The sequence below is a fragment of the Gasterosteus aculeatus genome, chromosome 15 (assembly GCF_964276395.1).
Source record: "Gasterosteus aculeatus chromosome 15, fGasAcu3.hap1.1, whole genome shotgun sequence".
Taxonomy (NCBI): Eukaryota; Metazoa; Chordata; class Actinopteri; order Perciformes; family Gasterosteidae; genus Gasterosteus; species Gasterosteus aculeatus.
In genome coordinates, this window is record NC_135703.1 from 9,004,222 (window position 1) to 9,019,932 (window position 15,711).

The following is a 15,711-nucleotide window of genomic DNA, read 5'->3' on the forward strand; positions in this document are numbered from 1 at the left end:
GGGAGAAAATCAAAATGTCATCTAAGTAGACAAATACAAACTGATTAAGGAACTCCCTAAGAACATCGTTTATCAACGCCTGAAATACGGCCGGGGCATTGGTCAGGCCAAATGGCATCACGAGGTATTCGTAATGGCCCGAGGGGGTGTTAAAGCCGGTCTTCCACTCATCGCCCTCTCTAATACGGACGAGATGATAAGCATTGCGCAAGTCTAGTTTGGTGAAGATTCTGGCTTGTTGCAACTGTTCAAAGGCCGATGACATGAGGGGCAGGGGGTATCGATTCTTGATAGTAATGTCATTTAATGGTCCATAGTCAATGCAGGGTCTCAGGGAACCATCCTTCTTCCCCACAAAAAGGAATCCTGCTCCGGCTGGAGACGAAGAGGGACGTATGAGTCCTGCTTTTAATGAAGCCTCGATGTATTCAGTCATGGCTACTTTCTCAGGGCCGGAGATGGAATAAAGTCTCCCCTTCGGAATGGGCGCACCCGGGATAAGGTCAATGGGACAGTCATAAGGACGATGGGGTGGTAGGGAAGTGGCCTTACTCTTGCTGAACACCTCCTCAAGATCGTGATAACAACTGGGAACGGAGGTCACATCACGCAAGTTGTGTGTGTGGGTCGGAGCTGAAGCCGATACAAGGTCCCCAATGACTCCAATCTCCACTTCTTGGCCAGGAACCCTGTCTAGCCCCCCCCGCTTCCCTCCCCAGCTTATGATCCTCCCAGAGCACCAGTCAATGTGGGGGTTGTGTTTTTTGAGCCAGGGGAACCCCAAAATCAGGGGGTGTTGGGCCGAGTGGAACAGATGAAACGTCACTAGTTCGTGGTGGTCCCCGATGCGTATAGCCACAGGTTCAGTCACATGTGTTACATTAAAAATAAAGCTGCCATCCAAGGCGCTGGCTTTCAACGGCTGGTTCAAGGGAGCTGACCTAACTCCCATTTGGTTGGCAAAACCCCAGTCCATGAGGCTTTCATCAGCCCCAGAGTCAACCAGTACTCCCATTGAAACTGTGGTGTCATGGTGGCTTACCTGGATCTTCATCAGGGAGCGGGAGGAACTGCCCGATGAGGCGAAGCGGTTCGACAGGGGACTCTTCTTCCCCTGGTGGGTTGTCCTCCTCGCCGGACACCCTACCACTAGATGTCCTTGTTCCCCGCAGTAGAAACACCTGCCTTCCTGCAGGCGGCGTCGTCGTTCTTCAGCGGACAAACGAGCCTGTCCCAGCTGCATGGGCTCCTCTGGATCACGCGAAGAGACAGCTCTCCACTGGACCGGCGACGGTAGGGGGGAAACGACCCTTGAGTTTGTTGAAGGGAGACCTCGGTCCTGCATTCGTGTCTTCAAACGATGGTCTGTCCTAACAGCCAATGCGATGACTGCGTCGAGGTCCTCAGGCAAATCAAGGGGAACTAACAGGTCTTGGATGGGATCCGAGAGTCCTGAGATGAATGCATCATACAATGCCGTGGCATTCCATCCGCTATCTGCTGCTAGTGTGCGGAAGCGGATGGCATAGTCTGAGACAGAGTCCATACCTTGGCGGATAGTGTTCAGCTCCCGGGCTGTCTCTCTGCCGGATGTCGTGGGGTCAAACACTCTCCTCAATGTCTCGGTGAACCGAGCGAGTGATTGGCAGCTTGGTGAAGCTCTGGACCATTCCGTGGTTGCCCATACTTTCGCTCTCCCCGTGAGATGGGAAATCATAAACGCCACCTTGGACCTTTCTGTGGGGAAGGCTGAGGGCAATTGTTCATAGTGCATTTCACAGTTAACTATGAAGGACTTGCATTCCCTAGACTCACCGGAGAACTTCTCGGGTGGGGCAAGGCGAATTGCCTGACTGTGGGGAGCTGGAGCTGGTGGTGCGTCGGCGGCCGCCAGCACGGGCGAGGCTGATGGTGCTTGGTTCAGATGGGTGAGCATCTGATGAATCTGGTTAGATAGGAGATTCACCTGGGTCGTCATGGCGGCCTTGAAGTCCTCCTGCCCGCTTGCCAGCCCTTCCACTCCATGTTGCAGGGCGGACAATTGATCCTCCTGCTGCTTAAGGCGGATACCTTGAGCGCCAATGGCTGCCTTTAGGTTATCCGAGTCTGCTGGGTTCATGCTGGCCAGTTCGTTCTGTCACGACCGGACGGTGGACGGGAACCCAAATGCACGACTCACACAACGTGGTGCGAAAAAAGAATCAAAGTTTATTAACAAAAGGACAGGGCATGGCCGCTGAAATAAAAATCACTCGTGGGCGAGGAAAAAACCGATCTAGAGACAAAAACTGAAAGCAGGCTCAATTAAGGTGTCGACAAAAAACGAGGCAAGACTGTGGACATACGTAGCGCTGGCACGGTGGCTTGGGACAAGACGAACTGGCACAGGACAGAGGGAGACTCAGACAATATATACACACACATAGGGGAAGTGCACAGGTGGAGACAATCAGGGGAGGGGCGACAATCACACCGACACAAGAGGAAGGGGAAAGTTGCCTGAAACAAGGGGAAGGTTCATTTTCCAAAATAAAACAGGAACTCACGAGACGGACACGAGACAACCTAACTAACATCTTTTTCTGGACATGACAGTTTCTGGGTTGTATGTACGGGGGCTTAATGTGTACTAGTAAATATGGAGACGGGTTGAATGAATAACACACTGTAACTACTGCCTTACACTGGCATGTATTCCTGAGAGGCCACTGCATGTTGAGTAGCCGTGTGTTGAATTGCTAATAGAATGTCATGTAAAGGGGAACACTGGATACACAACGGTATTGTCGACAGCTTCTACAACAGTACAGTGTGTAGCGTGTTTGTCCAATTGTTGAGGGAAAGGTTCATATGTATATATATATATATATATATATATATATATATATATATATATATATATGTATATATATATATATATATATATATATATATATATATATATACATATGAACCCTTTCATAGGCTGGTTCTATTACTTTTCCAGGGAGCAGGAAGCCAACTATATTGTATCGGAAAAAAAGGATATGTCAAACCGTCATACGGACTTTGACCTGTAACTAACAACACTGGGGCTTTCCAGGACACAAACTGCTAAATGATTTCATTAAGCCTTTACCAGGCAGGAATAGAATAGAGGCAGGCCTTCATACTGTGACATGTGCGTTTCCCATGCTAGGCCTTTATTGCAGATTTGAATTGGTTTAGCCAAGGCCAAGGTTCAGGGCAGCCTGGGGGTTAACTGCCTCTCCCTGACAGCCCAGATGAGAAAGTGATGTGCACAGTGTGAGGTCACCGTGTGTCAATCAGCCAGCTAACACTGGCTCATTGGGAACCTGGCACGCTCCATTTAACTTCGCTGGGCATGTCTCCCGTACACACCCGTTGACGCCCTTGCTACCCCGGAACACAGCCCCTTCTGTGGCGCCCTTGCAAGGACCCCGGCCACCCGTAACCTTCTTAGCAAGCCAGAGTCACTCTGACTCGTTAGGGTAATTGAGACAGGTTCTCCCGAGACTAAAGAGCTGCGGGATTGCTACCCACTCGCACATTCAGAAGACCACTTAATCAACCCCTTGTGTGTGCATGTTTTATTCCTTCTTTCTCATCATTCCCTTGTCATACTCTTCATCCATTCCTTTTTCTTCTTCTCCTTTTAGTCGCTCTGCGTCAGGTCACAGCGTGTGCTGCTAATTGCCAATAAGGGAATGATCTAGGGGGTTTCCCGTCTCTAGACTGCAGTCCCCCGGTGTAGAGAAAGCCCCTGCTCAGAGGAGGTGTGAATGGGTGACGGCAAGGAAGAGGAAAAAAAAAAGAAATGCTGATTTGTGGATGCTGGTAAGGAAGAAGGGAGGGGGGGGGTAGAGATTAAGTGAGGGAGGAGAGGAGAATCCACCACCTCAGCGATTCTGGGCGCCCGGCTGCTCTGAGCTGACAAAGACACCCAGATTGCGGCCAGAGGTTGTCTCAGCGAGGCGAGGTGAGCCAGAGCGCCCGTCATGTAACAAGTCAGATCCAGCAATACTGCTGGGTCAGGTCAGACTCAGATTGAAGGTGGAGTTACGGCTGGCACCGCACTCCTCGCCTCTTCTTTTGTCATCCATCTGAACACAATTTACCGAGCCTTCCAATGAGAAATATAGAGCAGTGCTGTGTGCACATGCACTTTGTTTACACACACCCACGCATAAAACCAAAGTAACCATCTTAAAGATGATTGCGGATGGATGGATGCTCCCAAGACTCCATACAAGCTTCTGGCCAATGTAGGAGATGCTGTTAAAGTGAGATGCTGTTAATCTGCTTACATGAAACAAGGCAGTGACAACGCAGCGGAATCAACAATCTACCCAGCACGAAACAGAGAAAGGGGGAGAGGGGGGGGGGGGGGGGGCATCGCAGAGACCTCTCTCTTTAATGATGCCCTATTTTGTGTCTCCTTCTTTTGCTCAAACACTCGATACATAATGTTTATAAACCGCGCTTTCCCTTTCTCTAATTGCTACAGCTACAGACACACACACACACACACACACACACACACACACACACACACACACACACACAAACCTCTTATCAGTGACAGGCTGGAAACAGAAGCGAGATAAGGAAACGCCAAAGCCGATACAAGGTGTGGTGGTCGAACACCCGGGCAGATTAGTCATTGACACATTTGTCGGAAAACAATGGCGCACGCGCTGCTCAAACTGGTCAATGGGCACAGAAACAATGAGATGAATTTCTCCTCTTGCATTATGGGCCCTGCAGCACTGATTTCTAATCATTACTTACTGCAAATTCTATAATCCTAAAAGAATGACAAAATCAAACATTATTGTCGACCATGTCCGCATTACTGATTGATGGTTTGGCGCAATCAAGGCATGGGATGGTCGAGGATTTTCAGGTGATTTTAACGCATTTATTGATAGGTGATATTATAGTAATGTGCAATGTTTCAATTTAGTCACACTACAAGAAACAACTGTTATCTATACTCCCACCATCCACCACTTCTAAATCTTATTTCTTATTATTATGTCCACGCTTTGATAAATGCAGTCCAAAGACATCAGACACCTCTCTGTAGTGTATTCTACTCAGCCACCTGAAATGACACTTCAATCAGGACAATAGCCGTGATTTCTACTCCCTGAAAATGTCGGTTATTGCTACTTTAAAAAGGATGAATAGACAGGAACAGAGCACGGAGCATGAAACTGTCCACTGTTTTCAGGCTCCTTTTGTCTTTAAACCCAACATAATATTACTGTATTTGAGAGTGCGAGAGGAAATAAAACTTGCATGAAAGAAATTGTTGTGGCTCAGGCCGGCGAAGATTTCGGGTTTTTTCCCCTCAAACGTTGACTCAATTAACTATTGATCAGATCTGTGGAACCGAATGTAAATAATTAACAAACGCGGAGATAGCATCTGCAGCTCTGCAAACAACTCCAATACAGAGGCCTCTGTGTCCCTGATGAATAGGGCGTGGAGAGCATGCACGTCAGCCACCGCGAGGACCTCCACAAAGTGGCCACGAAAAAAAGAGAAAATCACATCTTTATCAGACCTCCCAGCTGTGTCAGCTAAAAAACACACATCAAGAGCGCAGAAGTAATCAGACGGTGGCTGTTTCAGTGTAGATACCTAAGCAGGAAAACCATCTGTCTTTGACATTTAGAGGTAATCTAATTGGTTCTCTGGCTTTGCATGCGAACAGGTAAATGAAAATTGAAATTGTTGTTGTTGAAGCACAAAGGTGAAATTGGACATTTCTTTTGAGACAGGAAAGAAGGATGCGCTCCTACGAGAATCCGTCATCTCTGAGGAAAGTGACCAACAAAGCGAGTGTAAGTGAAGATGTGACGTACTGGACAGAGAAAGGCAAGAAGCGTCTTGCTGAGGGAAGGACTGTGTGGGAATTGAGCTCGGGCCTCTGGGTAACCCTATTTGAATTTGAATGCGTCCTATGATCCACATCAAGGGCATTGACGGGGGCACCTCTATCTGCAGCTACCTCCAGTGGATGTGTGTGTGTGTGTGTGTGTGTGTGCTAAACTGATCACTCTGTACAGACATCAGCCACCGCATTTTTCCAAGGTACTCTGTACAGTGCATTAATCACAGGGACCCTTAAGCGCTTCCATGGATCCAAATATTGCGACCTTGAGGTTACAAGAAAGACATTAGTCCTGATCCATTCAAAGTATTGGAGACAGGGAGGGGAGCTGAGGGAGGGGGAAGAAAAGCTTTCAAGGTAATGAAATTCTACCATAATTTAAAGGAAAGGACTTGTGGGGACAGGCCTGAACCAGACTTAGAAAGAAAGAAAAAAGATTAAATTGGATTCTTCTTCTTTATTTTAAATTAGACTTAAGTGCATGTGGGGGGTAGTTTTTCTTTCTCTTTTTTTTTTTGGAACAAAAGCATGATAACAGCATTAACGGCCAGAATGAATCGAATCATTTCCAACCCAATTAACCTTTGACAGAATGGATGAGTGGACAGAAATGAGAATGGTGCATAGGGGAGGGGAAGGGATAGAGAGAGGGAGGGAGGAAGAGAGTCTGGTGGAGGACAGCGGGCAGCAGTGTAGCAGGATCAGGACTCTGACTGGCAGGGACCTCACATCTTGAGGGGGATTGCTGACTGAGCGCATGGCATGAAGGGGTTTGATGGGGCTCCCGGGAGATAATGACCAATGGAAATCGTATTCATCCGAGTGGGGGTACGGCTCCGCACTCCTACCTAACCTCCCTCTCCATCCTTGAGCCCATCCGGCCCGTCGTGACTGATAGTAGGAGGGGTCTGCTGTTAACCCCACTTATTCTTCACTCCCTCTATCTATCTCTTTCTATTCCTCCCTCATTGGCTCACACACAGCTGCAGCCGGTCCATTAAGTTAATTAAAGGCTCCATTTTGAGCTGGAGCCCGCTAGCAAATCCAAGTGCCAATCAATAGATCTCTGGCTTATTTTGTCAGAGGGAGGGGTGACAGCGCTGGTGCTGCATTCAGGGACGTGATTTGTAGCATCGGCAGACGAGCCGTGTCCCTCTCTGTCTTGTCTTCTGTCTCTGTCTAATTTGGTGGCCACCCTGCCCCTTCCACGATCACCTTCCCACTCTCTCTCTTGTGATGTAATCTATCATTTCCCTCTCCCTTCTTTACCCTCAGCCATCCACGGCTTTTGCCATCTGCCGAACAAGGAGTCACAGTCCCGTGTCAACCTGTGAGAGACTGCGTGCAGTTGTTTAAGTAATCGTCTGCCAGCTGTGTGTAGGGGTTTTGCAGCCGTGGCTGGAGGAAGCCGGAGGCTTTGGTGAGCAGCAGTGGAGCTGAGATCAACAGGGTGTCCAGAGGGATGATGTGAGCTCCGGGACCGGGAGAGGACGTCACAGAGGGTGTCATTCTGAGAGGCTCCGTTCCAAAGATCACTACCGAGAAAGAGAAGCCGATTTTTTTTCTCATATCTAAAGTGTCGCCATGAGCTGTGAGAGGAGAAGAAAATGAAATGCCAGTTAATGGCGGTGTGTGCGGAAGCTTTACAGATAAAAGGTCACTATTGCTGGAAATGGAGATCATGAAAAAACACAGAATTAAGTAGGATACACGGCTGAGCCCCTTTAGGCGCAGTGTCACGTTCCTGACCCTGTAGACAGGATTTAAGAAATAATAAACTGCTTTGATGCTCGTATTCTCTCAGCAAAATCGAATCCTTTGCCTATCGTCTCTTTCCACAGCAAGAGAAGAAGAGCCCACGGGCTAAAACCACCATCATCATCTCCGTGTGCCGTTGGTCGGCGTTTGAAAGATGGCTGTGGGCGGCAGGCGGTGCAGCGGTTCAAAATCTGCATGTGCGCGCTCTGCGTTGGACACCTCTGCTGCAGCAGCACCTCCGTTCCTGCAGTCACACCAGCAGCGTGACAGCGGCGCTGCTCATCGAGTTGCCTCCTGGCAGTCGCTTTGCAATTCTCTCCCTCCAGGGAGGCAGCCCGTACAGGCCTTGATGGTTAGCCAGTGTTGTTTGTTGGCGGCCTTTTCCTTCCTCTACTCCTCCTCCATCTCTTTTTTCTTTTTTTTTGTCAGAGAGAATGCCTGATGCTTTTTCCACTTCTCTAATCTAAACTCCCTCCTTCTCTCTTCTCTCTCCTCTCAGTGAAAGCCCTGGGGGGGTCTTGTTCATATTCTTTCCTCTTATTGTGTTTCATCTCTTTCCTTATGACACAGAGCTATTCCCCCAGAGTATCCAGCTTTCAGCCAGGGAGCTGGAGAAAACGCATGGTTAACCCCATTTTATTCTGTCTATTCAAAGGTTCCCCGACAAAGCTCTAGTGCTCACAGCAGATAAGAAATCATTCACATAGAGTAGAGGAGAGGGTTCGGTATGCATCCAACAGAAAGTAGAAGAGAAGGTAATTTTCCTGCAGGAGTGTGTGGCATTGGAAAGGAGCAGTGCTCAAGCGATGTCTTGCACCATATTCTGCGGCTTGCAAGTATAAATGGAAGAGCTCGCTCACTGAGGCATTTCCACTAAACAGCTGTTGCTGAAGCATTATGCTGCTGCACCTTTGGCTGGCTACACTGCCTGTTCCTGGATGGGCTTCGGGAGGTTAATGTTAGCAGAATGCTACACCGAGGGTCTGTGATACTACAACAAATTACATTTAGATTTTGTCCTCCATATTTCTGGTCCATATGTATTCTGCACTGTGAGACACGTTACTGTTAAATAAATGACAAATTTGTCAAGAGCAGCACTCAGCTGTGAATTGACGGAGCAAAATGATGTACCAATGTAATGTAGCTGTCAAAAGAAGGGGTCATCAGCGGCATGCTATGACACATGTAAATGGTTGGCAGGGGGAGACATAAGGCCCCGTTGCTGTATCTGCAATGACCCCGTCTCTCTGTCACCCCACTCTTCTGCTCTCGCGCTCGATCCATTCCATTTTCGGAGTCCCCATCTTTCACCCTCTCGCATCGAGCACACACTCCCACTGCCTTTCTCAAGCACAAGCTTCCTCATCCTCGGTCACCCTTACCACCTCATTTCTCCAGCCCCCCCCCCCCCCCCCCCCCCCTACTCCTCGCACTCTCCCCCCCCCTCCTCTCCAACTCTCACTCGGTGCGTAATTCAATCATCCCAAGGAGATGGATATCCGTCCCCTAGGAGCGCTTACGCTCTCCATTTCCTAAAGCACTTGATCAGATTAATTGATTGTGCCCCCCCGTATCTGCGCCCCTTCTGCAAGACTGAGGTTGCTGTGGTGGGGGACAGTGGGATGAAATCAGGTTTGCATTGATATTTTTATGAAATGGCTTTTCCGTTTTGCCCCCAGACAGACGCTGTAAAAGGACAAAGGGGAATAGATAAAGTACACGAGACAGGAGAGGAGAGGGGGGGGGGTGGTGGGGGCATCTGGGGACGTGGAAGGGAGGGGGAGGGGGGGGGCTCCAAAAACAGACAGGCAGGATTTATAAAGAGGACAAAACAACAACCTGGAGTGTGCAGGAAACAAAGAGCCGAACAGCAGATCAAGGGACAAGATAAAGCACAGGCGATCAATGAAAGGAAATAAACAAGTCTGTTTAGGAGGTTTGTAATACATGTGAAGGTTGTGCATCTGTGCACCATGTTTGGCTGTAAGCCTGTGGTGAACAGCAGAGGGTAGAGATGGGAGGGGTCGAACCAAGCCCCACAGGGAGCACAGGAAAGACCGCAACTCATCCATTATAAGTGAGAGCCAAGCGGCTGCCATGTCTCCTGATTGCTGAGTCCCTCTGTGTGTGAGTGTGAGTGTGAGTGTGTGTGTGTGTGTGCTGTTTCAGGCCTTCGGCCTCTACGTCATGGCAGGGCCCAAATACACGCACAAAAATACACAACCTTGTGCACACAAACACACATGGATAGGAACTAACTCGTCTCTCTCTCTTATCTCTCTGCCGCACATGTTGTTCATACGTTGTAAGGCTTTTACCTGGCGCGTCATTACGGTTGAGGCTTTTTTACCTCCGCAGAGCCACAGAGATTTTTTTTTTCTACTAACCCTTCCTTTTTAGTTTGCTTGCATATTATCGCTACATATACAGACTCAAACACACACTATAGAAACACACACACACACACCAGCAGGCACATACGCCGGTTGATCCGTGATCCGTCCTGATCGGTACATGTGAACCGCGCGTTAATTGCCTTTACGGAACAAAACAACTATAATGAGACTGTTTTCGCCAACGCTGTTTCCAAACACAGGGTATTTTTGAACTATAAAATATGGAAACGGCTGCACAAATCATTTTGGGAGAGTTTCGAGAGTCAACAACACACTCTCCAGTTTCATGCGAGATATTCGAAAGACTGCTCACATAAGCCAATTCTTCACCGCCCGGCCAGCATTAAATGCCACGGAGCTTTATTGGAGCAGCCCTTACGAAAAGCACTTTGCGAGCCGAAGAGGTCGAGATGTATTCTTCGGGTGTTAGCGGGCGCAGGCAATGAATAGGTTTATGTAACTCAAAACATACTTTGCCTTGTTTTTGCACAATGAATGAAAAGTATCGCGTATAGCATCTAACGTATTCGAGCAATCAAAGAATTCGTTTTCTGAGAGTAACATACCACACGCGGATAATCAGTGATTTCATTCATTTTGTTTACCTGCAATGGCCAAAGTCTAATCAGTGTGTTAGTACTCAACAGCGCACAGTTATCACATTCAATCAGGCCTGTTTGTGTATTTCACGGTCACATTGGCTCTTTGCTGCTTTGCAATGTGAAACATGCACAGACGGCATCTTTGGAGGGAAGGTTGAACTTCTGACCTCAATTCACAGATCCATCAATACCAACATTCAAACATACACACACACACACACACACACACACACACACACACACACACACTCTGTTTGCTTGAGTGCTTAGCCCACAAACTAAAATCAACTCACCATTTTGTTTTGCTTTGCGAAAGACTCCCTTTCTTAGTTTCCTCTGACTTTGTATTTGCTCGGGGGGCTGAGCTCTCAGACCGGGATTGATCCGTAGCTGCCGTCTTGAACCTGAGCCCCGGGGGCAGCTCAGTGCAAACACAGCCGCAGCCCCTCACCACTTAAGGCGATCGCGGCTACACTGCACGCAGATTTAAACCCACGTAACGTGCAGCCCAAGTGCCACTTTGGCGTAACTTACATGCAAAAATGTAAATCTCCTCGACTGAAACCGAAGGTGTTTCATGAAAAAAGTTGTTCTCAGTATAAGTGGAAAATTAAAGAGGCATTGAACTCTTATTTTGTAGGCATACTTTAAAAATGACTATCACGTGTGAAGGCATTGGGGGGAAATCAATAAGCATAAAAGCTGCGTTGGAGATGAGAGACAGTTCCATACACCACATCCCATTTGCTGAGTGCTTTTTCCCGGGCAGAGCACAAAGGAAATCCATTATTTTTGGTGCAAAGATTCATTTAAACATTTTACATAAATAATTCATACAAAGAGAGCTTTTTACAGCGTTTTCACCTGAAGACAGACAGCTCTCTGGCAAGAATCCGAGCCCACTTACCTTTCCTTCTCTCTTTGAAGTAGGATAAAAGGGAGGAGAAGGGTGTAATTTGTTTGATTATTTCATCGTTGCTTACTATGAATAAATGTCATTAAGAATTGGTTGTCAAGTTATGATGTGGCTAACAGCATAGTGGGGGCAAAAATAAAGCAACATGGTGATTAGAAGAATACAGCCGACCCACACACACCGTGCCAGTCAGCAGTCTAATGCATCTGTGAAGGCTCGTGCATTGAAACAAACACACACACACACACACACAGGAGAAGGAGAGTACACAAAAATGCATGTAAAATGAGTCTGTTTGTGTGCTGTGATACAGGTGGAGGCTAGAAGTGAGCAAACTACACTGCCTCCTACAGGATAACAGCCCACATAGGATCTGTGACTATGTGAGAAACTCTCCTCATCACCTTCAGTTGAGCTGATAATGATGACGATAAATGGTGTTTGCAGAGCATATCACAGCCTATTGACTCTGAAAAATCAGCAAAGCTGCTTGACACCAAGGGTGGATTCAAACAATCGCTTGTGTACAAGAAAAACGAGAACCAAACAGTTGTGTATGATTGTACATTAAATAGATATGTTCCTTCTTCCTACCTTCCATCGGATAGTGTTGCCTCTGGGGTGATACTCCATTTGGATCGGGATGTCCCTGCTCTCGTACAACTTGCGAAAGTTGGTTGGTTTGGAAGGGCGCTCATGAAAAGCCCCCGCCGGCGGGGGGGGCTCCGCCACCTGGTCAGACGAATAGAGGAAACGGCGATGAAGAGACTGTAGAACAAACAGAAGGAGACGCGCGCCGCGCGTCAACGTGTTGTTTTAGGAAATCACAATTGACTACTTTTTCTCTTACAAGAATAGAATCACTTCAACTGCCACTTCGGGAAAAGTAATTCAAGGAGACACGTGTGCCTGCTCCTCTGCTCCTGCCTAAGGAAGGCAAAACACAGCTAGCTAGTGCCTCTGTGTGTGTGTGTGTGTGTGTGTGTGTGTGTGTGTGTGTGCCCAGTAGCCAGAGTCGCTGCATTAGGCATTGTTAGGATCATCTTTTCTCTACTTCCACATTAGACATGTGCTATTATAGCGCCAGAATCCTACCACATCAACCACAGTGGCTGCTGCTATTGTTGTGATGGCTATTGGCGGTGGTACCAAATGGGGGCGGGCAGGGGGTATTGGTGAATATTTAAAAAAAGAGAACACATGTTGAGAGGTAGCAATGGGTCTTACAACATGACACGTCATTTAGGAGCCTCAAAAGGAACAATTACCTGAAAATACCTGCAAAAGAAACACACTCCATCAAGGAGGTGACAGAAGCCTTTCACTGGAGACCCGCTGAGGCTACTTAAGTGGGAGCCACTCATGTACTTGAGGAATACACATTTATTTGATTGAAACCATAAGAGCTTTGCGACATTTGTAGTGGACGAATGACAGAATCTTGGAGCCGATCGCTTCCCTGCCTGTGTCTCCTGCGCGCATCCCCTGCCATCTGTGGGGCGCTGCCACATGACTGCCAGATGTGTTGCTGTCATTAATCCTCAGATTACCACCCACTGAGAAACAAAATTTTGCCACAGCAGCCCACGGGGAGAGTAAAGCGGGACTGGGATGCGTTATCTTTGGCAGTGCTGCCTAAGACCGCTGTGCAACTTGAGCTATTGGAAAAAGAGTTTTAGTCAGTCAGTTTCATTTCAAAGTTACGTCATTTTGCCTGCGTTGCCTGTTTGTTGCATAATTCCTAGACAAAAGCCCGAACCACAAATGCAGATCGGTAACGCCGTCCCCAAGGAATGACGCAACGTGGAACGTGGTTTAAGTTACACGCGTTATGGAGTGTAGATCGCGGCTAGGCTCAAGAGAAACGGGAAGAAATGAGAAACTATTATGAGCGGCTGTGAGTGAGCGTCCCAGAGCACTCACGGCATTTTAACAGCCCTAATGCACCATGGGATTGCTGCGCAGTCATTGCAAATGAATCTGTTTGGAACATTTGTTTACCATGCCAGTGATTGCCGAATAATATTATGCTGAATTCATAGGCCCAGATTTGTATACCTTCAGTAGAAGGACTAAAGAAACGTGTGTGACTAACAGTGCGTGTAAAGCACAAGAAAACGCATGTTTCAGCACCTACTGTCCATCACAACAAATTATATATGCATGCCTGCTTGGGTCTTTAAAGTCCTGTGTAATTTTAGAACGCTATAGTGTGTTCAATCTTACAGTGAATAAAACTTGTTTTGTAGAACAATGTAAACGGTGCACTCCTAAAAAACAAAGATTCCTCTGGGCTTCGTAATAGATTTGACTTTTAAGTGCCAGCAATTTAAAACACAAATGCAATGTCTCCTGCTGATTCATTCAAAGCCATCACTATTCTTTCTGTTTGTCTTTCCCACCTCCACCCTGTGCATTCCTTTTACTGCAGGAGTTGTTTATGCAACCTTACCCAGCTGTAGAAACAGGAAGCTGTAAAGCTGTCAAGATCAGTGCTGCTGCAGCCTGCAGGAGTGACAAAGCCCTCATATCCAGGTAGCTACGGCGGCGGTTGAGCTGCGCTGCACAGGGAGGCTAAAATTAGCTCAGACTGGGCGGCAGAATGAGAGAATGAACGCAGGCTGCATTGACTGGCTGAGTAGCTTTTATGGGTAGGAATGATGACGCTGCAGTCACTTTTATGGCCTGAGCTCACAGCTGAGGGGTTTCAAATTTTACAGCAATTTCCCTGCTTTTGCTACAATCGTCATCACTTTTAGGCCACGCGCATCAACAAGCAGAAAGAGGTACATAAATGGTTGCACTCTAGCACCTTTCCTTGTGGCTGCAGGCACACATTAAAGCCCATCTCAGGCCCTTTTTCCTTGCTGGGCTTATCCCCGAATCCCAAAGTAATAGCAGAAGCCACTAACCTAGTTTGTCTGACGCAAACTAAAACTGGTTCCCGCTGCTTTGTAGCCTTCTTTGAACTTTAACCACATAGACAACAAGCGCACAACGTTGTGAGCTGCCGCAGACTCCGTGGCCCTGTTCACCGGCCTGCGATCCTTGATGCCAGGAGCAAAAGGTGGTTCAGTTGTTGTATGAATTGGTAATGACCATGCAGCGCCTCATGCTCCATTGTGCTCTAAAATGACTCCCCGTTCTGAAAAAACTGGCATAAACAAAACAACAAACAGTGGAAAGAAAAGACAAGTAAAAAAAACAAAGCGTCAGCTACACAAGGAGAGAACATCCTGCCCCTCAGTGCAGGCTATAAAGCAAGCCTGCGAGGCAAGAGGCTACGGAACAGAGGTAGAGGTGGTGTAAGGCAATAAAGGGAGGAAGTGTCTGTTTTGTGTGCCCCCGGCGCACACATCAGGGAGTCATAACAAGGCAGCGCTGGTCAGATGAGCTCCAGGCTGTCATTTCTCTCCTTCGCGTTCACTACGCTTCCAGATCCGTTTCCTTCCTAATACTGTTGTCCACTCCAACTAGCTCCGCCGTAAACCTGGCTGCCGCACCAGCCACAGAGGCAATAACACACTAACCCGTGCCCATGCACGCACAAGCTCACACGCCACACACGCTGAGCTCCCCATGGGCGAGACCCTGCAGAGGTGATTGAGCACCGGCAGGGCCTCATGCTCCTGTCGTTTATAAAAGGTGTCACCCTGAGAAACAGAGATGCTCCCTCTAACCTTATTAGTATGGCACTTCCATGGCTCTCCTGCCTGATTTTGACACGAGGAGTAGGTGGGGGTGAGGCAGAGTTAAAAAATAAAAAATAAAAAAAATTAAGAGGGGAGGATGAAGGTGAAGGGTGAGATAGACCAGAGACACGGGACCAGGGATGTGAGAATGGAGGAGTGGGATGGAGGAATAGTGGAGATGACAGGCAAAGGGAGACGGGGAGACGAGAGGTGTGGCTCATCAATTCTGAGGGTGAGTGCAGCGTGTGGCGGGGCTGCTGCAGCATGTAGGTGATCCATCACTGTGCCTGGGCCTCAAGCTGCAGCACTCTCACACTTATCTCTCCATATCTCTGCCATATGGACCACCAACCCCCCCCCCCTCCCTTCAGAAAAAATACGTCTCATAGATGTCTGGTGAAAGGCTGTCAATTGATTGTCAACTCTGCATTGCCATCACCGC

General features: G+C 47.9%; 1 protein-coding gene across 2 annotated transcripts in view; it reads right to left on the reverse strand.

The window, feature by feature from the left end:
- pacrg (PARK2 co-regulated) overlaps window positions 1-15,711 on the reverse strand; it is a 108,758-nt gene that overhangs the window by 78,770 nt on the left and 14,277 nt on the right. Inside the window, exon 2 of one of the 2 annotated variants that reach the window (XM_078090026.1) lies at window positions 12,172-12,345. In XM_078090026.1, coding sequence (XP_077946152.1) covers window positions 12,172-12,345 — 174 coding nt within the window. The remainder of the gene's footprint in view (window positions 1-12,171; window positions 12,346-15,711) is intronic. The other variant, XM_078090027.1, reaches the window with a different exon arrangement.